General features: G+C 33.1%; 1 protein-coding gene across 1 annotated transcript in view; it reads left to right on the top strand.

Moving 5' to 3' along the window:
* The window catches only part of LOC117113184 (ceramide synthase 1-like), a gene marked incomplete in the record, with an annotated part of 44,076 nt that extends 31,241 nt beyond the window's left edge, over positions 1 to 12,835 (top strand). The window contains 4 exon segments of the mRNA XM_033256469.1: positions 4,858 to 5,019; positions 9,552 to 9,699; positions 11,002 to 11,144; positions 12,315 to 12,835. Of these exon segments, the coding sequence (XP_033112360.1) occupies positions 4,858 to 5,019; positions 9,552 to 9,699; positions 11,002 to 11,144; positions 12,315 to 12,435 (574 nt within the window).

Genomic DNA, 12,835 nt, shown 5'->3' with positions numbered 1-12,835 from the left:
CAACAAATCAGGCTAGTCACATATAGTAAAGTATTAATTAATGTTTAAAAAGTTTATATCAATTTTAAATCTACTAAATGTCATCAGATGCGATCTAAGACCTAAAAAAAAAAAAAAAAACATTGCTTGCCCTTTAACGCTGAAAATGGCGCAAAAAAGGGTTTTTTTTATTGTTTTTTTTTTTTCATGTCATCAAAATTAACATATTAAATTGCAATGCTTGTAATTAAGCCTGTCTCACTATTTGTTTTTCAAAAGGTATTCATCAGACTGAATAAAAATAACCTATAGTCAATATTTTGCAATTAATTTAGGCCTAGAATGGCGATATTTTACATCAGACACCAAATTCAGACAACTTTCATGTGTAAAATGGAGAAAAATAAATATAATTTTTCTAAAATTTGTGATCAAAAAATTGACAAAAAACCAAATTTTTATTTTAAAAATTTTTCAGTGAGCTAGGGGCAGGCTCTGGAGGGCAAACAAATCATTTTTTTTTTTGGCCTAATCTGGAGTTATGTCAGGGAACGACACAAAATACTCGGCTAAGTTCATGCTGAAATTTTCGCCTCAAACGACCGTTCTCATACAGTCCCGGTATATTTCTGCTAACAAGAGGGTCACTGATGATACATTACGGTGCAAAATAACAACATTTGAGCCTGAAATTGGCAAAAAATTTAACTTGTTCTTATAACAAAAAAAAATTGTATAAACTGACCATGCATGCGCAAAATCTTAACGCTGTTCACACTATAAAATTTTATGTGACAAATGTGATGTGCTCATATTTGGCACATAATGTGACTTCATCATGCCCATTATTGGCACATCACACAAAATTGTCACATAAAGTTTGATAGTGTGATCAGAGATTTACTGTCTTAACTGTTCACACTATAACATTTTATGTGACAAATGTGATGTGCTCATATTTGGCACATAATGTGACTTCATCATGCCCATTATTGGCACATCACACAAAATTGTCACATAAATTTTAATAGTGTGATCAGAGCTTTACTATCTTAACTGCTTATTTCAATTCAAATACAAACACAAGTTTGACCAAGGTAGAGTTACCCTTTGTCTTGGGCAAAATTAAACCAATGCAAACAGCCTTAGAGCAGAATAGACAGTCAGTTGGTTTACTAGACTTGTAGTCTTCACCATGTTTCTGAATTCAATTTAGTTTTTATTCAGTATTTGATATAGGTAGCATAAAATGATGAATTACATCAAATAACACAAAAGAGACCAAACAATTAATAACAATTATAGAAAAACAATTTTGATTAAAATTATCAACTACTACATTACTGTAAGTAATAATGATATTGAAATAATACAAAAAAAAAATGACAGGCACAAGCAAAAAGAGAAACATTAGAAATTGGGGGAAAATGAATGAAAAGTATGGAAATGCATGAAAAGACAACAAAAATACATTAAATGAAGAAATATTGCATAGCAGACCAAGCAGATAGAGAAAATTAGTTATATTTACAAAATCGATAACTTTAAACATTTGTATTTAATTATTAAAAATTGTAAAAATTCATTGCACAAAAATTAAGAATTAGTAAAATTATATTAAATAGAAATTCTTATTCTTATATAAGGTGTGTACTGACACATGCAGAACCTACTTCCCCAGTTCAAATCCATTGTCGTTGCTCCTGTATCTAGATTAGATAATAATAGGTAATTTTATATTTTTAATTGAACCTGACATTTCTAATTCTTCATCATTAGTCCAAACAGAGAAACCACAAACAAAAGAAGTGATTAGTATTGTTCTTTCAGACAGCCATGTCAACTACTAATTAAAGTGTACATTCTTGCATGAGAAGACTCATCAACACTTTATGAAAGATATATTGATCATTGCACAACATGGTTGACAAGTAATCTTCAAAATAATTATTGGATGTTGAATAGAAGGGGGCGCTAAAGACGACATTATGAACGTGTAATTATTATGACGCATTTTTGATCCCCAACAGGAACTTAGGAAACATTACTACCAAGGGGAATGTCCCCTAGGCTGCTAGCATCTGATTTATTTTGATTAAACTAACTCTGTAACCTGTTAGTTTGACCAAGGAAAGTCCAAAACAAACACTTCTTTAGGTAACTAAATTATAAATTATAACGTAATTGCTGTTATAAATGTATTTTAGTAGTGAGAAATGAATCCAGAAGTAAAAGAATCGTATGTTAAAGTGGTTCCGTAAATCAAGTTGTTTAAATTATGTAAACACCATGCCATTAAAGACAATGCATTTTTGTTTGTTTCCAGATTACTGAAATTTGTTAGCAAGCACTAGAAAAGATTTTTATTCAACTTGTGGTTTTATTATAGCACTATAACTTTTTTCAATATTTTAACTGAACCAGCACTGGTTGTTCTAGTGTTAAGCTCTATTTAAGGCCAAATAAAAAAATATTACTAGTTTCTCGTCCCCTCGTGCATCCATTTTCACTGCCTCACCAATTTTTTATTATTATTTTTTTTTATTTCCTTTATTTTATGAAATATACGAAATATAACTCACATCAGTAAAATTCCTCTCTCGATCGTTCATGGTTAGGGATACATATGGTATGAATCATATCTAGTGCTTCTTTTATTTGCTTTCTTTTATTTGCTATCAAATTTTATGCGACAAGTCCTGTGATAATATATTAATGCTTGCGGTACCCTGTACATAGGTAGTTCTGAAAAGAACTGTTGTTGTTGGTTGAGAATATCTCGCCGTTTCGATTGAGTTGCTTCAATCGTCTTCAGGAGAATAATATCTGCAGAAATCCCAAAACTATGAAATACTTTTATGTTTGTGTCTTAGTATTCTCATTCCTGAAGATCTGTCAATTATCCCCTCCCTTTCTTTAGTCAGAGTAATAATTTTTTTTATCTTATAAGTTTGTTTGGTGAGACTGCTGGTGATTGGTTGAAAACTAAACAATAGTCCTGTGATTTTGCAATGTATGTATGCAATATGACATGTCCACATATTATTATTTTTAGGCAAACTAAAGATTTTTATCATAGTGTGCACAGAGCCTTAGTCATTAACAATTTATTATCATGGTTACCAGCTAAAAGATAGCTTTATGCTAAGTCTGTCATTTTCTTCACTGACACTACATAAAAATAGAACTAACAACAGTATATTTAGTTACATGATATTTAAAACTTTAATACACCAGCTAAACTAAATACAAAATATCCGTTTTACATTACCTTGGATTGAACTTGGAACAAAAGATTGCCTGAGGCAAGAGTGTTTGTCACGAGGGACTACATACCTGATTCATTAATCGTTCAACACTATAACATAAAACATGCCGTTGCCACACATACAGCAATTGCCACTAGGTACAGTTTGCTTATTTGTGAGAGTGCAGTACCACAATAGCTTTTTATTTCAAACATTTTTCCATATTTTGTAAAATACATTCCATTTACGAACCATGGTGGTGTAAGTGGTGGCAGATGTCAGTTCATGTTTTACTGCTATGACATCGCATATCACATCTACTACTGAAATCCATTGCTGACATTTTGTTATAAGCAATGTTTATGTTGGAGTTCTCAGTTCAGTGACTATAGTATTTACCGGTAATTTAAAAATGCTCCAACACTACTAAAATGTACATTGAAAAGAATTCTAACAAAACAGAAACTTTATTTATTTTTTGTGGTATTACTGCACATCTATTCTACTTGCCAAGGACCTTGAACACCTTTAGAACCTTCAAATGAACAATCTTCCATGTAGGCCTTTCAGCTCTTTTTAAGTGGTGTTTGGATGAATTAGGGATTGTAGCCACCTACTCTACATTGAAAAGTCAAATCCCTTCACAACACCTCCCACAAAACATAGCCTGGGATTTGATTCTTATATGGAGGGTAATATACTTAAAGTACGGTATTGCAATGAATATGGACCAAATAATACTGTCACAGCAATTCAAGTATCACGTATCTAGAATAAATAAATACATTTATGTGTTAACTTCAGAGTAAATGGCCAGCCATGCTTAGTGTAAAGGATTAGCTTTTTAATAGATTTTTATTGTAATGTAAGTTCATATAGGCCTTTTTCATTGTTATATATATCAAACAATTATTTGTTATTTCTTTTTTTGCTTTCCTGAGAATTATTAATTCCTGTTTGTGTTTCTGTGGTGTAAGCCTAATTAAAGGCAATAAGACAATACAGTATTTGATTTTTTTTTAGAGTTTATAAAAGTCAGCATAAGCTACTCAATCAAATTATACCCTGGGCTTTTTCCTGAGAAAAGGTTGGTACATAAACATTTGGTTGAAAAGATGGGGGTGGGCTTATACCTGAGGAACTACAGTACTGGTCACAGCTCCTTCACCATCCGCACGCACGCACACTACTCAAGAGCGGTTCTCGAGCAAATCACGTGTTGTAAGCTGATGAATAACTAATAACCAAGAGCCCAAAGTTCAGTCACGTATTACGGCATTGAGTAAAAAATGGTCGATGGACTTCTTGGTTTCCAATAAGCTAGTTTGTTTGCTGTTTACTGTAGTTTTTATTAGGAAATAATTAGTATGAGTAAACAACAAGTTAATTTCGAAGATTAGCCTGTCATTCATAACGTAACTGTTACATTATAATGACACCAGACATCTAAGAGCTGATTATATTTGAAATCTGCAATCCTTTTATTAGGATTACAGAGGTTATAAAAAAATATATTTTTATCATGAGTGAACCTAAAAACTTAGGTTTGGAAGAAAAGCACCTTAACCAGCATGTCACAGCTTCACACAATATATAATATATTGTTTTGTTTATTTTTTATATTTTACAGGTACCACAATATAGGATTGCTTGTGTTCTTCTTGCATGACATTACCGATGTGTTTTTGGAGAATTCTAAGCTGTTGATTTATTTCAAGATACGTAGGGGTAAGAAGTATCCCATCAATGACCAACTAGCCAACGTCGGCTTTGCCGGATTCAGTTTATCTTGGTAAGGATCGCTAGTCCTACAGTACCTACTGTAGTTTTTTGTCAAAGGAAAGGCTATTCACCTAGTCTGCCAGTGTGACTATCTTCAGTCTCGAATGCAGAAGCATTTGGTTTGGAAACTTGGTGACTTGCGCTACATGCTTCCATGCATCAAATTGAAATTATTTGTAATTTCCTGTATTCTTTTGCGTAGACCCTGGTCATTTATTTAAGGATTTTTTTGCAGCAAAATGTCTGCAAGTCAGCAAGAAATATTTTTTAAATTGTTTCTGGGTTGAAGGTAACTTCTTCCAAATTTTAATTGAACTTTTTACGCTTGTCCCTATTTATTTTTCAGACAGACATCTTTAAAGCTTAACTTATGTACAGTATGCTAAAAAATGAACATTATATTAAATGTAAATTTAGGCCACAAACTAAATTATAAGAAATATAAATATTAGCATTAATTATAAAAACTACAGTACATGTATAATAATAATTATTGAATATTATTTAAATGCTAATGTATTTTATAAGTACTTTATATAGTGTGTAATAGGTAGTAAGTCAAAGGGTAATATAGCAAAATGGCCTTCTGATAGCATCCTCAATTTCCTTTAGGTCCAAGTAAATCCCTGTGGACACATACAGTACATCCCTAGTTGTACTCTAACAAGTGTTCCCTGCTATGTTTCCTTTCAAAATTCAAAAATATCTTTATTGGCAATCACAGTATACAATGATTGAATTATACAATAAAAAGTCATAAATTTAAAATACATTTAAAGAAAATTTACAGGATCAATTAACAATTTGATATTTATTTACATGATAAAGGATTTTAATATTTATAAAAATATATAAAAATATGCATATTTATACACACAATTCAATCACATTCAAAACACAAACAAAACACATTAAACATCACAAAAAAGAAAAATCACACACAAAAAAACAAATATACAAAACAAACACACAAATCATTATCACATAAATCATTATCGCTGAGAAGCATCAAGCACAGGTACAGTAGTGAAGAAGAGTGAGCTCTGTTAGAAACCATCTACCAATTTTGAAACACCCCATAATTGATAATAAATTTTTAGTCCTCTCATTTTTTTCCTGTACACAGTGCAATCATGTGATTTCTTGATATCATATCTGATCAAAATTATCTGTTTGAACGGTCAGGGACAGGTGAGCTTGGTACCCCATTTGCCTTGTTTAGAACCAAAGTCCAGTCATTGTCATGTGATTTGTGTTTTTATATCGAATGATTGTAGAAGTGGTTCAGCCAGTGGGAACGGTTTGGTTTCCCAACCTCGAGGTCGGGGTTTCAATTCCCTCGCTGTGCATTTTGTTTGTGTCCTTGGGCAAGGCACTTTATCTACATTGCTTCTCTCCACCCATGAGTATAAATGGGTACCTGGTAGGGTTAAATGCCAAAATGCGCTGAGGTAGCTGCTGCAACTTTATGGAACAGTTTGTGTTCCATAGGTGTGTAATCCAATGACCGGGGGTAGTAATGTGAAGCGCTTAGAGGCCTTGTTGGCATTAAGGGCTATATAAATATAACATGTTATTATTAATAAATCCATGAACAAACCAAGATAACAGAGATATTTGAGTGTGCGTGACCTAATATGGTTTACACAAAGTCAAAACAGCAACAAACAATGGCCTGGTGGGATACATTGTGGAGAGATTTTGTTAGTTTTAGACTATTCATTCTGATTCTTATAGCCTACTACATACCATAATCATAGGACTTCTGTGTGCCATAATAGCTTGCTATATACCATAATATTGTAGGCCTACTACACACCGTAGTAATATAGCTCCCCTTCCATTCCCCCCCCCCCCACTACATTCCATAATATAGGTATGCTACACACTGTAATATAGGCCTACTACATGCTGCATTATTGACCCGCTACATACCATAATAATATATTAGATCATTTCTTTAGGATTTTTCAATGATATGCCAATCAGTGAACCTTGTCACTATCTTACATGGCACCCCCCCCCCTACTCTTCTCGAAGGATGTACTGGGGTCTGTAAAGTGCACACAAGCCAAATGAAGACTTGTTCCACTACCAGAACCATTGGCGAGTAAGCCATTTGAGCCGGCGCTGATATTATAGGTTACGGTGCCCCTAACTTAACAGCTCAGCCTATCAACTCGCAAAACACCAATGAAATAGTCTTGCTACATAAGCTAACCTACTACATGTTGTAATTATCCCACTACATACCATAATGTAGGCCTGCTACGTAACAGATATAGGCGCTGCTAAATCTGTATGCCTATTAATTGATAACTTTACCATATTCTGGTGCATTGTTACCGTACAAGATCTTGCAGACTCCAAAAAGACTAAGAGAAGCCAAAAGTGATTCGATAATTATTTTGTTCTTTATTTGAACATCATCAGCCTATCACCGAAAGTCAAATAAAGGAATCCCAGGGCTTCTATTTGAGGTTTTATGTTCTATACAATAACCTGTCCACAAAAGGGCAGTGTTATAAATATACTTTATTTTTAAATGGTTGTAAGCATATTTCTAGTTCATGTTGTATTGTAGCTTCAAATGTCTTTGTGTTATCATAGCCTCTACCTGGAAGGTTATAATATAGAATGACCATTCTTTATAGTTTTCCGGATGATGAGTCATACAGTATTAAAAGATGTTTTAATAAGGTCTTGAACATTAAATCCTAGATCATCAAATAATAGTATCGGCCATTTATATTAATAATTCCCATTCTATCAAACTTATTGGAATAAGGACACACACACAAAAACATATTACAACATGCACAAAACTTATACTTTAGCCAAAAATAGAATTGGTATTGTGAAAGAAAGCTATATTTCCTGCTACTGCACAGCAGACTAAGTCCTGAAGTTGGTGGTTAAACATTGTTGGTGTGTTTATTGTTCCTTCTAGTGAATTGTTTGTGCAGTCATATTTGGAAAATTTGAATACAATGTAAATTTTTAGAAGGCTAGTTATTACATTTGTGTGATAACAAAGATTGTGGGGTACAGTCCCTGCCAGTATTTTTACTGGTGAGTAAATAAACAACAGTTTGCAAGATCAATAAGAACACAAAAAATGAAAGGGAAGTCAAGCAAATGGAGAAAATTGTATACATACATGTATGAATTGAAGAATTCAAAATAGAAAATAAGGAAATTGAATTATATAACTAGTAAAATGGTAGGAAATCAAATTTAATACGTTTAAAAACATAAACATCCTTAGTTCAATATCCTATAATTGGCTGTGTGATGAACCACAAGCTGATTTCACTTGCACTCTAGATGTGTCTGTCAATTGTTTGTATTGTACTGAAAGAAATAAAAAAATATAGATAATATAATCCAAATAAAAATTGTAAAAATTTTTAATAATGGTTTTCTTCTCCTTCCTCATCTTAGGGAAATTGTTCTTGATTCCCAGTTAAAGTACCAGAAAATCTAGCAAAATGTAAATATTTTCTTTAACAATGGGTATGTTTGGGCAGGTCTAAACATAACTTAATAATATTGGAATGTGTGTGTGCATGTGTGGTTACTGCACGACTATCTTTGAAAAAAGTAAAACAGGGGGCCCCCTTTTCTAAAATGCCCTCAGACGAGATTAATTGGCGTAAGATTTTCTTATTGTATGCCATGAAACAATTAGAATTCCATTTAGTTCAAAATTTCTACAAATATGTGGAATGACTTGCGAAATGTTGGGATATTAACAGTGTAAATTTTGCTATGTTATTGTTATTGATTGTCATGAGTTTATTGCAATACCTCGACATGCACTTTAAGATTGCGCCATCGCAATAAACAATGAATTCTTCATTGTGAAAATGTTTTTAAATAATTCATGCCTGATGGAACATGTGTTATTTTTGTTTTTCAATTTGTCTAATATATTTGTGCACAAAGGTGGCCAAAATTATGGAACAATGAGAAGGTTTTATAACATTACGAAAAACAATGAATGCATTACACCTTCATTTTCATTATTTCCTTTAAACGTTCTGTTTCACACGCAAATTATCTTCCCAGCCCCTAGGTCCTGAAAATTCTGGAATGAGACTTGAAATTCTAATGTTTTTAAATACTTCATGCGTGATCAAACACGTGTTGTTTTTGTTGGGTCATCATTGAATCATAATGAAGTAAATATTTTTCTTAAGAATGACAGGTTTATTATTGAGTCCATATTAGAGTAATATTATGACAAAACATTATTCTTATGTAAGGACTTAAGTGTAATGACTTCTTTACAGAAAGGGTTTCCACTTTCCAAAAAATAAAAAGAGGAAAATCAAGTCTGGCTTGCTAGGAAGAGATATAAAATCCAAATCTCAGTCCAGTGGGTAGCCACTGATAGTGCTTGTTTTCATTTTTGTAGGATTGCAAAAGTCACCCTATTGTTCATTACATATTACTTTCAATTTCGTTCAGGTATTATTATGTTTAATTCTCTGTAAAACTAAAGTATTTTCACATTTGTTTTTTTTTTTTTTTTCTCAGGTTTGTGTGCAGATTGTACTGGTTCCCGTTGAAAGCCTTGTGGTCGGCTTCAAAGGTTACCGATTTCGATGACAGACGCATGCCGTTCGTCCTGCTTCTAAACTCAATGCTGTGGGTTCTTCTTGTAATGAACATCTGGTGGTTTACGGTTAGTACATGGTCGAATAATCAGTTTTGAGTGATGACAATTAAAGACACTGATGACCCAAGGGGCAGTACATATTTGTATACAATAGTACAAAAATCAATCCTAAATTCTTTAGTAACAACACCATAATTGTTCTATATAGTTGCAAAATTATACCAGAATTTTTGTTTGATTTTATTTTATGAAAATTTAATTGACTTGTTCACAGTACAAAATCAAAATTAGAACAAAATATAAAGTGAGGAAGTGAACAAAGAATTTAATTATTTTTTTTTTAATAGATATAACTAAGAACAATATTTCATTAAAATATAAAGCTATTCTAGTATCTAGGCCTAGGGGCTAATTCTTATTCCACTTTTATATTCCAAAAAAAAAAAAAATCTAATACAGAAATTATAATAACAACAAATGTTGTACACTGTAATCCGGAAATGATAATGATTAAAAAAAAATGTTTTACACTGTGTAGTGCTTAATAGCATGATCAGTAAAGAAAAAATAAGAACAAAGTAATGGAATGAGGATGAAACACTAAAGAAATAACCTAAAAGGTAACCAGGAAGTATATTTCACCAAATGGAATCCATAAACTAATGAGTAAATGAAATAATTAACAGGAAAAAAAAACCAAACAAAACACACTGATTACTAACAGGCCCAGAAACTACAGTACAGACACATTTCAAGCGCCCTGAGCATCTTGCATTAGGTGGATTTATGCACTATATAAAACTACACTATGATTATGATTAGCCCTGGCCTAGTTTAGTAGTTGATATGTAATTCGGACAACCTACAACTAGCCTAGGCCTACTAGTACTACCCTAGGCCTCTAGGCCTAGTCATAATATTCCGAGTTTTCCCGAGATTTCTCATGGTTTGAAAAAGTGCATGTGTGAAACGAACCAAAAATCTCGGAATATCAAACTTGTTACAACTTGTTAATAGTTGTTAAAATTTGTAATATTTTCTGCTAGTGTGAAATGGGTATTAGAGGCTAAGATCTTTGGGATTTCAGATATTTTTATTATTTTGTAGATAGCATGATTGTTGACACTTTCTTGGTTTGAAAAACTGTTTTTCTGCCCTCCACAATACCCCCTTGGTACCAGCACATTGGTCCCAAGTTGGAAGAAGTCAGTTATTTTATGCGGGAGTATTCTTGCTTCCTTGCGGGAGTGTGGGACACGGTCCTGCGTGTAGTGGGAGAGTTGGTACCCCTGCCAACACTGCACAAAAATTGTTGAATCCTTACTGTTTTGTCTTAATGCTCTTTTATATATTTTTTAATATCAACAGTTTATCTTATCGATGCTGTACAAGGTAATAACAGGACAGTCGACAGAGATTGATGACATTAGAGAGGAAGACATAGTCCCATCAGAAAAGAAATTAAATGAGATGCTTCATGTTGGTAATGGCAAACAAAATGGAATCCACAGGTGAGAGGTGGCTGTCAGTCATGCACTGTTGCAGGATTACGATACTCACTTTCAATTCCATGATTCAGAGAAGGCCAGGAATGAGAAACATAATATCCAAAACAAATTAATTTATTATTTAAAGGTGGTCAGTTTAAATGTAAATTACTTCAAAATTAACTTGAATTGATCACTTATAAGGATCACAAAACCCAAAAATTGTGACAAAAAAAGTTCATCATTAATTAAAGGCTGTTAACAATAAATATTTTTATTTAAAAAAACTTCCTTTACTAAAGCGTAACTAAACAGAAGTTTACTGATGATCTTATACACCATACCTCTTCCTCGTGTATCCAATTTGATGACCGTACAATTTACTCTCATCCCCAATATGAGAGTTTTTTCTTGAGGTCAAGCCCCATTATTGTCATGTTTCACATGCACATGTGCTAGTAATCACTAGGGACTGACAGCTTATTGTCCCTTCTGAAGGGCAAGGTAATTTGAACAAACAAGCAAGTACAGCATTGACATGTCTAATGCTTTACCAAGTGTCAGGTCCCCGTCGTCCGATGCCACGATAAGGCTGTTGGGACTAAAATATTAATTTGCCTAGATCCATTATTTGATTGCCAGATTGTGATGTAAAAAAGTACAATTTTGGGTTATACCAAGCCATAAAGAACTCTCCCCATCAACCCACCTGCAATTTAATTTTAATTTTATTTTTAATAAGCTCCAGCCCCTTGTCGAACCACCTGTCGTCAAATTTCTGAAGCCACTACTGATGGAGACCCAACGTATAAACTACTCAGTGGCGTATCTAGGGGAGTGCGTATGCCCCTCCAAAAATTCCCCATCACCCCCAAAATTTACTTGCAAATAGTTAAAAATGACCTAAAACCACATTATTTTGCCAGTTAGCGCCCCTCAACTGATCATCAACGTCCCCCACTTCACCTTCGCGTCCACCCATCAGCACTCCCATTCAAGACTTCTAGATACGCCACTGAAGCTACTCATCCCACAACAATTGATTACAACTTATGACTTTGTAAAAAGGCAACAGAATAATATCTTTTTAATATAAAAAAAATGAAAACCTTACTTGCATGTACTCAACCATATTGCACTTTTTCCCAACAACTAATTTTGATTTCATGTTTGTTTTTTTTTTTTACTTTTTAGTAAGAGCAATGGAAAGACAATACACAACAACGGTACAACGTTGACACACAGGCCAACAGCTGCTGGAGAAGCAACAGAACTAGTAACAGGGGCAACGCCGGTAACAGCTGTTTCAGAGTGATAAAAAGCCCACATATTCACCATACAGCAACCATAACAAATAGACTAGATTCTACTTAACACACAATAGTAGTCAGTTTTTATTTGAATTATCAACTGGCTGTGGTAATCACTACTTACAATTGTGTACATGGTTGCTCTTGTCATTGACATCTTTCAATAAATCTAATTTTGTTGTTCATTATTTGATGTTAGGTCACCTGCAGTGTTGGATTCATTTCTTATTGAGATGATAATGAATATTGATAATGATAATAATATACAGTATAAATTATCATCTTTAATATAGATGAAGGTGCATTTCCACACCAAATTTTCTATCATGTGATTTATCATCTTTATTGAGGAAGTCAGAAAACAGTCAAAGATAACTGACAAACTATTATATTATTGTATAAAGT

The sequence above is a fragment of the Anneissia japonica genome, unplaced genomic scaffold (assembly GCF_011630105.1).
Source record: "Anneissia japonica isolate Jap-2015-1 unplaced genomic scaffold, ASM1163010v1 scaffold93_len1081246_cov171, whole genome shotgun sequence".
Taxonomy (NCBI): domain Eukaryota; kingdom Metazoa; phylum Echinodermata; class Crinoidea; order Comatulida; family Comatulidae; genus Anneissia; species Anneissia japonica.
This window is presented reverse-complemented; position numbering and strand designations above follow the sequence as displayed.